This window comes from Euwallacea similis, chromosome 1 (assembly GCF_039881205.1).
Source record: "Euwallacea similis isolate ESF13 chromosome 1, ESF131.1, whole genome shotgun sequence".
Taxonomy (NCBI): Eukaryota; Metazoa; Arthropoda; class Insecta; order Coleoptera; family Curculionidae; genus Euwallacea; species Euwallacea similis.
The window spans coordinates 6,295,567-6,308,715 of NC_089609.1; the positions used below are offsets into that span (position 1 = coordinate 6,295,567).

The following is a 13,149-nucleotide window of genomic DNA, read 5'->3' on the forward strand; positions in this document are numbered from 1 at the left end:
AAAAGAAACTAATCACGAACACAGATAATAAAGGTAAAAACATTTAAATTTTGTGAAGACAAAAACGGATCCATCCTCTTTATAGAGCGGTATGTCTACAGGATGTAACAGATTCGAGTTTATGCATTGGGATCTCAGAAACAGTAAGAGATTTAAAGTTGCTTAAACAGAGGTAAAGTTGTGTATTTTGTCGCTCAACAACAATCCATTTGCGAATTTTAAAAAATCCGAATACTTTCGGAAATGTCGTATGAAAACTGAAAATTTGGATTATCATTTTTCTCAAAAAACTCGAAAATCATTACTCGGAGAAAGTTAATAATAAAACTTGACTAGAGCACTTTTTGTTTGGCTTTCTACTGGTGTCATTGGAATGTTTACTCGACGATTGATTTTTGAGATATCATAAACAACTTTGCATTTTCTTATGAGCGCCATCTTGGATTTTTACAAAATTGGAATCTACTTGAAAATTTCTTTCCAGTGATGTATTACGTTCAAGTATTTTAGTTTATTTTATATAAATGAAACTAAAAAAACTTTTTCCATCTAAGGAGCCTTAAATTGCGTTGCCATGTCAAATCAACAAACGTCAGATCGTGTTTTGTTAATTTATTTATTATTTAGCTAGTCATTTTATGAAACAATGAAGTTAACAAAATACGATCTGACGTTTGTTAACTTGACATGGCAACGCAATTCAAGGCTCCTTAGATGAAAAAGGTTTTTTGACTTTTATTCATAATAAAAAATGTACTAAAATATAAGAACATAATACATCACTGGAAAAGAAATTTCATGTAGACTCCAATTTTGTAAACATCCAAGATGGCGCTAAAGTTCACGAAAGCTCAAAAATCAATCGTCAAGTAAAAATAGCGAGTACATCAGTGGAAAACCAGACAAAAAGTACTCCAGTAATGTTTCATGATTAGCTTTCTCCCAATAATGGTTTTCGCGTTTTTTAAGGAAAACGAAAATCCAAACTTCGGTTTTTATCGCATGTTTCCGAAGGTATTCAGATTTTTTAAAATTTGCAATACTGTTGAGTGCCAAAATACGCAACTTTGCCTCCATTTAGTCGACTTTGCATCTTTTACCGTTTCCGAGATCCCCACGCATAGACTCGAATTTGTTACACCCTATATGTACAGGCATAAGAAGGTGCTTAAATTTGTCATGGTTGAAATCTACTCAGCCATCAGTTCCAAGGTCGCCTCAATAAGCCAAACGGTCATAACCCAAAGGCACAGATCTACAGATTATCATCTGTATAATTGGACATAACTGACCGATAAATCCTTACGGCACGTAATAAATCTTAGAGGCGATTTACATAAACATCGCATTATCGACCGAAAACCCTCTGAAAAGCTCACGCAAAAGCTCCGTATCTGCACTTTCGTTCCGACACTCTCGTGCGTTTTCTTCTCATTGCGTGAGGTTTCTAAAATTAAAACTGGTTTTAAATTAAAAAGTTAATCGCCTGATGTTGTTGGTGTAACTCAGATGCCCGGTTTAGTACACTCCCGCTTGGTAACACGAGAGAGTTTTCGATTGGCCGATCAGATCATGAAAGACCCCTTTATAAGGGGCCTCTCATGATATCAAATTATATGAATGAGATGATGCTTTAAAAAAAATTGTTCAAAGGAATAGTCTTGTTTGACATAATTTTAATCAGTTGTTAATCTATTTAACAAGCTCTTCAGTGCTTCGGTTTTCGCGTAGATCGTCTTATCAACAAATTACGATTGATTTTACAACATTAATCTTCCTCAATAACAATAAATCAACGACTTGTGCTGACCACAACGGAGATTATCGCATTATTTAATCTGACACAAATATATGTCCGAACGGTTTCATGGGGTCCAGAGGTGATTTACATAAACTAATCTCATTATGAACATCCCAAAAACTTCTTGACAGATTTTAGGTATATGGATTGAAAAAATAGGGCTGCTTTCGTGCTCCGGCGTCACCCCTCCGACTACAATACTTCTCACGCAACTAAAACATAATCGAGGGGGAGAAAAAAGTTGGGGGCATTACATCATCGCCCCATCAAGGGCGAAACGAAAGCGGTTTCACTGTCAAGGCCAAGGTCACAAGTGGGGCGCAGGGCTGATACTCAGCTGCCTATCGATTTACCCTGAAAGCCGCTTAGGGGGACTCGTTAAATTCCTGCTGTCTCTTTTTGCGAAGGGGATTTCAGCAGTTGGTTGGATCTATACTCGAAGTTCAAAATGTCTAGGTAAATTTGCCCATGGTTTGCGTGGGACTTCAGCAACAAAATTAAACCACACAGACCTTGGTGTTTATTCACACCAATCTCATCATGTCTAACTCGTTCTAATCCAACTCAAAAATGCATCTCATGCAAGCCTTAGTAAGTCAGTAAGGATTGAATTTGTAGCTAGTATGCGGCTTCCTAAGGGCTCTGTTAAAAAGGGATTTTGGTCTCCCACGTACGAGAAGGGAAAGAAGGATTGAAAACTGAAATAACAATTCGCATGAAACTATGAACATTCACTCACACTCGTACTGTAAACTCAATCCTCATTCATTTGTCAAGGCTATTCATATTCAAGAGCTTTCCTAGATGAAATGCATTTTTGAGTGAGATTATATGAATAGGATATGGGGAGATTACTATGAGTGAACGTTAAGGCTTATGTGGTTTTGGGTTGTTTCCGGAGTCCCATCTAAATTATAGGCAAATTTCCCAGTTAAACTATAGGCGCAAGGGCTTGCTAAGGGCTTTGTTAACAAGGATTTTCTTCCGAGCCCTTAGTAAAGGGTAAATGTTATTCTCAGTTAATTTTAACTGAGAATAGTGTGTAATTCTACCTTTTGAACAACAACCTCCTTTCTCCTTCACAAAGGGGTAATTATACAGGGTGTTTCCAAAAGTGTGGGCAATATCGTGGGAATGAACAAATCTTGTCAAAGATTGTTCTTATGCTTATAAATGGTTTCCAAAAACTTATGAAAATAACCCTTATGAAAATATAGTTTCTCAAAATTTGATAGCAAAGATAGTATTTTCTAAAAAACTTTTCTTCCAGTTGACGAAATTTAATGAATTTATTTCAAGGAATAAATTTATTTTTAAGAATTTTAACACAGAAATGTTGTTTATTTTGGTGTCTAGATGACAAAGTAAAAAATATACGCAAAATTCCAATACTTTTATAAAATACGCCCTTAGAGAAAATAGTGTTTTTTTTGAAAAACGGTTCGATTTACCTGCATCAACCAAGAGTACCTTTTTTTCTTAGGGACGACGGAAATCTAATAAACCACACAACGGTTAAAAAACCCAAAACCTTAAACGTTTAGGGATAAAGAAGTTGAGGATATGCTCTCCTCCGCTTCTCGAAAGATTTCATCAACTGAAAGAAAATACTATTTTTGCTATCAAATTTTGAAGAGCTGTATTTCCGTAAAGGTAAGTTTTTGGAAAACAATTTATACGCATAAGTACAATTTTTTGACAAGAACTTTTCATTTACGGAATATTGCTCCTATTTTTGGAAATACCCTGTACACATATATGTTATTTGCCTGTATTGTATGTATTGATTGGTTTACAATTTAAACGTTTTTAAAATTCAGACAGCCCGCCTCTAACGTGTTCAAGAAAAGTAGATAAACCTACAAGATTTGAATTCTCAAAAAGTCAGTGGCGTAGTATGTCGAGCCTTTATCCCGAACGAACCGAACGCGCCGCGCACGCATATAAAATTGGTATGGAGGAATGAGTACGTCAGCGTCGCCGTCGCTTCGAACAGGACTAAACGCGCCGAACTTTATCGAACGTTGTTGTCCGTGAATTGAACTTGTTCAACTTGTTTTTTGGCGCGCAGTGCGCATTCTACTTCTATTGCTGTTCGAAGCATTTGTACACACACGGTCCGAACAATTTAATGACTTGTTAATGTGAAAATGGAGTGGACCAGAGAAAAATGTCTCCAACTTATTGATGAGTACGAAAAACATCCCGTATTGTGGAATCCAACACATGGTTCATATTATAATAAAATTCAAAAGAATGACAATTGGACAGTTATAGCTGAAGTTATTGGATGTACCCACGAGGAAGTCAAGAAGAAGATGGAAAGCATTCTCTCGAGCTTTAGAAGGGAAAAAGCCAAGGGAAAGAAATCTGTGGGAACTGGAAAAGGTGAATTTCTCATACAAATTTAAGAAACAAAGTTTTTATTCTTGTGACAGGTAGGCAGGAAGTATATGTGTCGAAATGGTTTGCTTTTCCTCGCATGGCGTTTCTCTTGGACAAATATGGGCCAGTCAAAGCCATAAATTGGGTTGAGGTATGTACAGAAACAATATTTCGATAATGTATCTACTTTTTTTACTTTTTATTTGAAATATGGCATAGGACATGGAATCTTCATGTTTTCCATCCATACTCTTTTTGTACATGTTAGGAAGATAGGTAAACAATATCATCATCAAGTCATTAATTAGAGTACCATGAAATTTCTATCAAAAATAGGATATACAGAGTGGTTCAATAAAAACTTTGCCCCTTGATTTTTAGTATTTAAAATGAAAATATGTAAAAACGCTCAAACCCGATGATTTTTGATTGGATGAAGGTGATTTTTTATTGTATTTTCAATCCTTTATCTTTCTGTTGAAGGATGGAGGTGATTCAGGGGTTGACAGTTTCTTCAACAAGTTTTAAATGGGAAGGGGTGTCGAGTGATGTCTCATTTTAAATGTAGTTGTACCCTGTTTACAAACTCCAAGTTGGAAGTCACTGCTGTTATCCCTGTTGATATACCTCCCTTCCCACAGTCTGTGGGGAAAAAAGATTTTGTTAATAATTTATTTATCACAATAAGAGCTACAGACTTCAAAATGAGGGTAGAAAAACCTTTAAATTTGAGATATCATTGAATCGTTTTGATCAATCGACGGGGATAATGGCAGTGATTTTCAAACTTGGCGGTTATAAACAGGATACAACTACCTTTAAAATGAGATATTACTTGATACCCCTTCCTATTAAAAATTTTTGGGATAACTGTAATCCCCGTTCAGGGGTTGAAGGTGAAAGGTTGAAAATACAATAAAAAATTGTCTTCTTCGAATTAAAAATCGACGGGTCCAAGCGTTTGTACACTTTTTTTTTTAATACTGAAAATCAAAGTGAAAATCAAGTTTTCGTTGGGTCACCTTGTGTAGTGTTTTCATATCTGAGCTAACATTGAAAGCATATGAGAAACTCTGCATAAGGAAAAAATCAGTCAGATGTAAATTGTAAAACAAGAGGAATGCAAGTAGTCACACTTTATGTTTTCCGTATAACAAAAATTTGCGTAACCAACGTTAATGGTTGCCACTTGCAAAACAATCTATTGATAACACACCGAAAACGACTGAAACATGTTGATATTAAACCCGTTTACATACTTATGTTTGCTTCAGGAAGAAGATATTCCTAATAAACAAGAACCAGAAGGTGAAGATGACTCAGAAACTGTTGCCGATGAACAAGAATCTGCGAATACTCCTCAAGTCATCGCAGGTGACGAAGTAGAGACGCAAGTTTCTGAAATGACTACTGTAAATACATCTGAATGTGTCACTACTCAAAATCGTAAAAATCGGAGAAGGCCAAATTCAACAGTCGAAAATTCCAAAATAGATGAGACTACCAATATTTTGAAAAGCGTTGCTTCGAATAAGCAACTTAAAGCTGATGAATGTAACGTCTATGGACGTCACGTGGCTAATAAATTAAGAAGTTATACTAAGAGAACCAGAAATATGGTACAGCATTATATTAATAACATATTGTTCAATGCTGATATGGGACAATACGACAACATAGATACCAGACGTCCTTCAACATCGAATTTGAGTTTTGGCGCGCCTACTTTTTCGGAATCTCAATCTTCAGATTTTTGCACACCTGTACAATTGTTTCATCATACACCTCTACCACAACCTCCATCAAGTACCGCACCTTCTTCACCTTGATATGTCTCACTACATAGCCCTACACCTAGCCCTACTCTTGCAGACCCTTCTATAGACCTGATTTGTAACCTACAGATTTTTGCGGATTCAGCCTCGTCGTGAAGATTACATCAATGAAAGGTGATTGTGATGAAGAGGACAAATAATTAAAAATTGTTATTAGTTACACTTACATAAGTAATAAATAAAAAAAATTACCGTTTTTTTTGGAGTTGCTGAATCAGAGCGCTGCACGTCTCTATAATTATGAAACGATCTTGAGTAGGTACGGGTTTTTGAAACTTTGTATCTATTTTTGTAATGGGAGGACGCTCCAGGCATATTAATTTCTTAGAATTTTCTGTGATGATTTGCATAAATCTGCCCCAAAACAGTATTCCATTTCTTTTACTTCATTGTAGACATCCAACCTCTTCCTCCACACTGTAACAGGTGGTTAACCGTTACCTTAATTTTAAATGCCTATATAGAAAGCTTTTGATCGAGTCCCGTAGCAAATCCTTTGGACATAACAGAGGTTCCAAGAATGTGAGCTTCTACACTTTTTAGTAGGAACTTATTATCTGGAAAGGCGTTGGTCGGAGTCCACTATGAAAATTCAATTCACATAGAGTTCTTTTTTTTCATTTCTTGAGTTTTTATTGCTTTTAGTATTAATAATATATTATTTTTCATATATATATTTTTTTATATATAATATAATATATATAATATATATAATATATATTTTATATATATATATTATATTTATTTTAGTATAATAATATATAATAAATTATGTTCATTTTTAGTTATTTTCTACCAATGCTCATCACATTAGTTCATTCTTCTTCCCATCTGTGGTAATTAGATGTGGATCAGGGTATTTCTACGTACATTTATTCAGTATGTCCCCCCAATGGGCTTGTCAAGAGGAGGAAATTTATAATTTTTCATTTTATGAGAAAAATGTGTTGTTTATAAAAGTTTTTGCCTGTTCTAAAACGATTGAATCAGTTCTCATCGTTTTATTTTCCTTTTTCGTTACAGAGAAATATTGAAAAATAAGTTCATTTAGTTGAAAATTTTTAAGTCTTAAAAATTAATTTTCGTTTCCATGACTTATGTAACTATGGGTTTCGTCCTGGGACCATCTGCGTTGTCCTATGGTGATCTGCTTTTCATCTCAACTTTCGTCTCATTACATATATTACCATATGCAAGGACACTTGTCGTCATGGACAAGTGAAGCTCATTAGGACCCAGAGAAACAGGACCACATAAAATCATTCTTAGCCATTGAAACTGTCATTCTTCCTCATAAATTTCTATGAGCAGTTATGCTGCAAGTCTGGTCATTATAAATTAGTTTTTTAGTACAATAAAAATAGTCCATCAACGACAGGCCATCAAGGAGCCCTGATTTGACTATGGTTGATTTTTACCTTTGGAGGTATTTAAAACAAATAGTTTATGTGAAGAATTGTCCTCTGAATGCAGAACATTTGAGGGATAGGATCAAAGATGTTGTGGCGTCTTTACAGCTCGAAAAGATCCGAAGATGTTACAGTGAACGGCGTCGAAGACTTGAGCTGCGCGTTAAAGAAGGCGACGAATGGATCAAGTTAAATTTTTATTTGTAGTTTTCCCTTTTTTGTTGCATTATTGTAATAAAAACTTAATAAACAAAGGTTTTGATTACGATTGCCATGGAAACGAGAATTAATTTTTGGGACTTCAACTAAATGGACCTATTTTTCAATATTTCTCTGTAACGAAAAGGAAAATTGAAACTGTAAGAACTGATTCAACCGTTTTGGAACAAGCGAAAGCTTTTATGAAGAATGCATTTTTCTCGTAAAATGAAAAATAAGAAGCTCTCTGCTCGTGGAAACCCCATCCGGGAACATACTGTATATCGTTATTTTGTCTTCTATAACTTGACTTCTTGACTAGAGGCGGGTTTGTTATGCCTGAGATTCACAATTCTCCAGAGATAAAATCTTCAAAACGCTTTTTTAGAAATTAGTAGCATCGTCGGTATAGTGTTTAGCATCAGCCTATATGTATAGAAATTAACCAGTTTATGTTATTCTGTTTTCAGCGTGGAAAAATAATATCCGAGTAACATATTTACACGTGCTCAAATCTAAATTTTATCAAATTTTCACCGCATTAACGATATCCCGGAATGAATGTGCATATTAAGTAACGTATTGTTTTAAAATCTCTTCGTGTTAAACGAGGGCGTAAGAGTAGAAAATTTATGCGTCAAGTCTATTATTTTGTTCGTGTATTTTTCACGCAACGTAGAATGCTCTCTACGCACCACAATAATAAACATAATGCCCGGCTAATTTATTTAAATTGTTTCTTTCGTTTGGTAGTTTGGGGAACTCTTCGTGTATGGGTTACACTAGACCTGCAACAATTATTTATTCGTACACAAACACGTGAAGTTTCTCTTTTTGTTCTAGAAAAAATACATCTAGAGGCTCCCATACATAGTTCTATAGAATGATTTGCATGATACGCCTATGCAGGACAAAGAGCTTTTCGTCCGCCGGCTTTTTTTTGTGTTAATTCGGCCTCATTTACATGTCCGCTCTCGATAATTCGCTCGACTCTATTAAATCCCAACACGATCCATCTAGATAAACATCTTCCCGTGTTAAATGACTGCAAAGATCCCTCTGATAATGCAATTTTAATTGGAGCGACACTCTTATTCCTGTTATTGTCCTCTAGATTGTCCCTAATACGCCGCAATTTGAGGAATTAGCTCGAAAAAGTGATCTATCTAGGGCGCACAAGCTAATTGACTTAATTAGAACTAAACAAAACCACATCCTGTTTTTCATAGAGGCTTTTAAGTTATTAGAGGAAGACGCCGCCATTTACATGGAGAGCTATTTCAAGTGCTCTTTAACTAAATTACGTAAGTTATGGGGTTTGAAAAATAAAGATTAAATGAATTGTGCCTTTGCATCTTGTTTGGATTAATTGTTGTCGAGGAAAATCTAAAAATATCTTTCAGGCCCGGAAATTCATTAAGTAATATTTAAGTGGGGTGGTTGAGAAAACGGGCCCGCGATCGCCGGAAAAGTTACCCAAATTCAGCCCTTAGGTCTAAAAGATCCCCTATGATGTGGGGATACCGACTGGGGTTTCGAACTTTTAGTAAATGAATAAGCGAAACCCAAAAATAGGTTTTCGGGGTTCTCATCTAAATTGAAATCTGTATTCAGGAATAAGTAGCATGCTATTCCGAGTAGTATACATTTTTACCAAGTTTAAAGGGTGAGTCAGGTTCAAAAGTTTTAAGGGTCGATTTCTCGACACTTGTTAATATGTTCCTCTAAAACAGTTAAAACCACAAGGTGTCTCTGGACATAGTGCCATAAATTCAACTACATATTCTAGGCTCCAAAATAGGATGAAAACTTTATATAAACATATATATATCGAAAGACGCTTCGTTTTTTTAGACCCTGTATATCGAAAACGAAGCGCCTTTCGATGCACATTTATATTAATTTTTCGTCATATTTTGAGACCTAGAATACGTAGTTGACTTTATGACACTATATCCAGGTTAATTTAACAATGCTTGGTACATTTTCTATTGCCAGCATCAACTATGATGCTATGATGAGGAGTCCATCAGTAACAGCTTCCAGAATTAATGCGGGGTCACATAAAATTGATGAATAGGCTGTAAACTGGATTAAGTTTCCTACAAGGATGGAAGAGATCTCGAGGGCGAGAGATTTTGAAAAATAGCGATATTTTCCTCATTTTAACTGAGAATAATGGCTGGCTTTATTAAGGGATTGTGGTTTATGGTTTAGCTTCGTGGATGGTGACGACGTACACACTTCCTGAAAGTTACAAATTACATCATTATTTGAAAAAATTACTTCAACGTTGAACATTAAAAAAAATCTGATAATAATAGAAAGATGTCTTGGATAATTGAAGAGCTTTCCTATTGTCGGATATAGAACACGTTTACCCCTTGATACAATAAGGCTTGACAAATAACACCGTGTTGCTTTTTTTCACACAATATTTTTAAACATTTCAAAGATCCCGACGACTTTCCAGACTTTTTTTTCGATGTAGACGGATATGATATTAATAACTTCGCTATTTTTAATGGAAATCCAAACACTCAAAGACACGGGAAAGGAAATATGTAAGATAGCTAGAATTTGCCTTAAAAGGTGATTTCCTACTTGTATTTAATAATTATTTTAACATTGTGATCACGCAATAAATAGAATTATAATTTTATATGCAGAATTATTGTTTTGTTTCATATTTTATCACTATGGTAATAAATACTAAACCCATACAATACACAAAATAAGGGCAGAAAGCTAATTTAATTTATTTTAAAAAAAGACAGTGTCTTAAAGTCATCTCCTCATGTGGTACCGGGTATTAAATATTTAATTAATTACAAGTACTTAAAAATTAACAATTTATTTCCAGTTTTCCTTAATAAAACATCTTTAATTTTTTAATAACACTTATCAAAAATAAGCATAACATACTTAAAACGGAAGGAAAATTCTAACAAGCGCAATGTCTATAATCCAATAAAATGGCAAATTGCAATAATATCGCATTCGTAATAATTAATCTAAAACTGTGCATGACCTCAACGATTCAGGGCCAAGTATAACATTTCTCTCAGTAGAATGTTGATTAGATATATTCTTTTGTTCCATGCGGATTAGCCTTAGTTGTTCTAAAAGAACAAGTCTTTGCAATTCTGCATTAATTAAATTTTTGGTTTCTTGAGTTCATTCAGTTCTTCAGTTTAATTCTTTCCTTTTCTGCGTCAGTAGATTTTCTTACGTAAAATTAGGGCAAAACGGATTCATTTCAATTCATCTTGGTTGATGGTAGATCAGAATTCCTCGTTTAACGAATGGATTCAATCCACACTTCACTCACTCCTATAGCACAGGTTCTTAGAGAAAATATATTTACATCTTCTTCCATTAGAGCATTTGAAACAAATTGACTTACTTGGAATGCTCGACGCGGGGGGATTTGGCTTATTTGAGCTCCCACTGAGAATTTTTTTTAAAAGTATTTTTCCCATTCTTTTAAAGCCATCGTTTTATTGTCCGTCTGTTTAACATCACCTCTCTTCTTTCAGCTTGTCTCCATGTGATTGATTTCTTTCTTTATTTAGGCTGTGTGATGGATTCACCATTCACATTCCCACGTTTTAAAATAATTTTCAATATACGATCTTCCTTGCATTTTTTGGAAATGATTTTGGGATTTATTCAATACTGGATCAAATTGAATCAAAATATTTTGATTTTTCAAGTTTTAAAAACGATTATTGCAGTACAGTCCCTACATCATGTCTGTTGTTGATTATTATTAGTGCAGTAAAGTGTATAGAGTTTAGAAAAAGAAAGTTAAATTGCAAATAATTAAGCAAGCAAAAGCTTCCGGAAGCATCAAGAAAATTGTAATTTTAGCATTGAATAGAGTGAATTGCTATGAAGTCATTTTTGCTACTAGCAAAAACTGAACATTAAAGTTGCTTTTTTGCTGGTTTGAAGCTGTCCTAAATTGAGCTTCTCCAAGTTCAGTTCGTTCTCATTTTTTTAACCTAAATCAAGCTGCTGTTTCCTTGTTCTAAAACTGCAGTGCATGCAAGCTTTGAAATTGCACCAGCACCTAACGCAGCGTCCTAACAACAGCTGATCTCTTCTAAGTTCATTGCACGTCGTTTCAAGGGAACAGAGTCCGATACCGCCTATAAAGTTGCAGTCTCTCACCAAGGTCAGTTTTCAGTCTTTTTCTCGTTGATTTGTTTATTAAAATTATCGATTAAACAAACACCGAACTAATCTAAATAGTTTCTATTCCTTAATTCAGCAGAGAAGCGCTTATGAGGTCACTGCAGCAGCTGTTTGCCTGCTACTTTATCGATGCAGTAGCGCTGGGTCCAAGTGTTCTATATTCCATATTCTTCTATTCTTAATCCGTAGCCGAGGAACTGGTTCTCCACTAACATCACTAACCATTTTCGCATGATTACTTCAGCTTCAATGGGCCATTTACAATCTTAATGACCGTCATTAACGTCAAACCTATATAACGTATCTCTGCCATATCTCGCTAGCAATTGTATGACTTTTTTCACATAGTCGTTGACGATGATCGTTAGGACAAACAAAAGAATTTGCTTATTTCTTCTTATTGCTAAGACTTCATTAACGAAAAGGGTTTCGGAAAAAAGTGCATAAAAGGGCGACAAAACTACCCATTAAAAAATTATAATTATTCCGGCGTTCCTTTGGGCGGCGGAAAAATTCATTTGTCGAAGTGCATAAATAAAGGAGTCTTTTGACAGGAGCGGGGCTCGTTTTGGTTGTAAACACAAAGATGGAATTTTAAAATACCAAATTACCGTGGAGCAGTAGCTAAACCGAAACAAAACAAAGGGAGCGAGGCACATGTGTGTGGTTGGAGAATGTACAGGGATGTTGCAGGCAAGACTTGAGGAAGCTTGCCGAAAATTCGGATATTTATCATTTTTTTCGGACATACCTGTATATGCTAATTGTTTTTGATTGAGATCGTACAATTTTGTGTACATATATAACTAAGTTAATGGTGACTGAAACAATGCTACGCCCCTGACAAGATCCATCACTTGAGGTGAGATATTATTAAATCTCTATTTCTGACTTAATTAGTTTTTAGGTTAATAAATTGCCAACCCGGTAGATTTTTAGATCAGTTTCAGAGGAAACACACGTAATTTGCTTAATTTATTGCCGAATTTAGTTCTTGGAATATCTGGTCTTCGTGAAAGAGCTTCGCGGTGGATTAAACGGAGACGGATGTTAACTTTCCAGGGAAATAGATCAATTTGTCTTGTTTTAGGACGTTAATGGCTTCAACAATAAAAATATAACTTTTCTTTTTCCTCGTTCTCGTTTCTGCTCTCCATTCAAGAGCAGTGATTCTTCTTCATTGATTACATAACTCATAACCGCAATCGAAAAAGTGGTCTTCCCATTGAACCAGCCATCAGATAAACTTGTCTTTTGGGACCCCAAACGTGCTGATACACCCGACCAGAATATTTAAACATGTTTGGGATGTCACAGAGAC

At 35.1% G+C, this 13,149-nt stretch overlaps 2 protein-coding genes across 3 annotated transcripts in view; both read left to right on the forward strand.

Annotated features, from left to right (window-relative positions):
* The window catches only part of LOC136413265 (general transcription factor 3C polypeptide 3), a 132,894-nt gene that overhangs the window by 18,321 nt on the left and 101,424 nt on the right, over nucleotides 1-13,149 (forward strand). The gene's annotated exons all lie outside the window — the stretch shown is intronic.
* Nucleotides 3,777-6,149, forward strand: LOC136420160 (transcription factor Adf-1-like). The gene is made up of 3 exons (XM_066406980.1): nucleotides 3,777-4,189; nucleotides 4,240-4,337; nucleotides 5,461-6,149. The coding sequence occupies exons 1-3, from the start codon at nucleotides 3,952-3,954 to the stop codon at nucleotides 6,013-6,015; spliced, it is 891 nt and encodes a 296-aa protein (XP_066263077.1). The 5' UTR covers nucleotides 3,777-3,951; the 3' UTR covers nucleotides 6,016-6,149.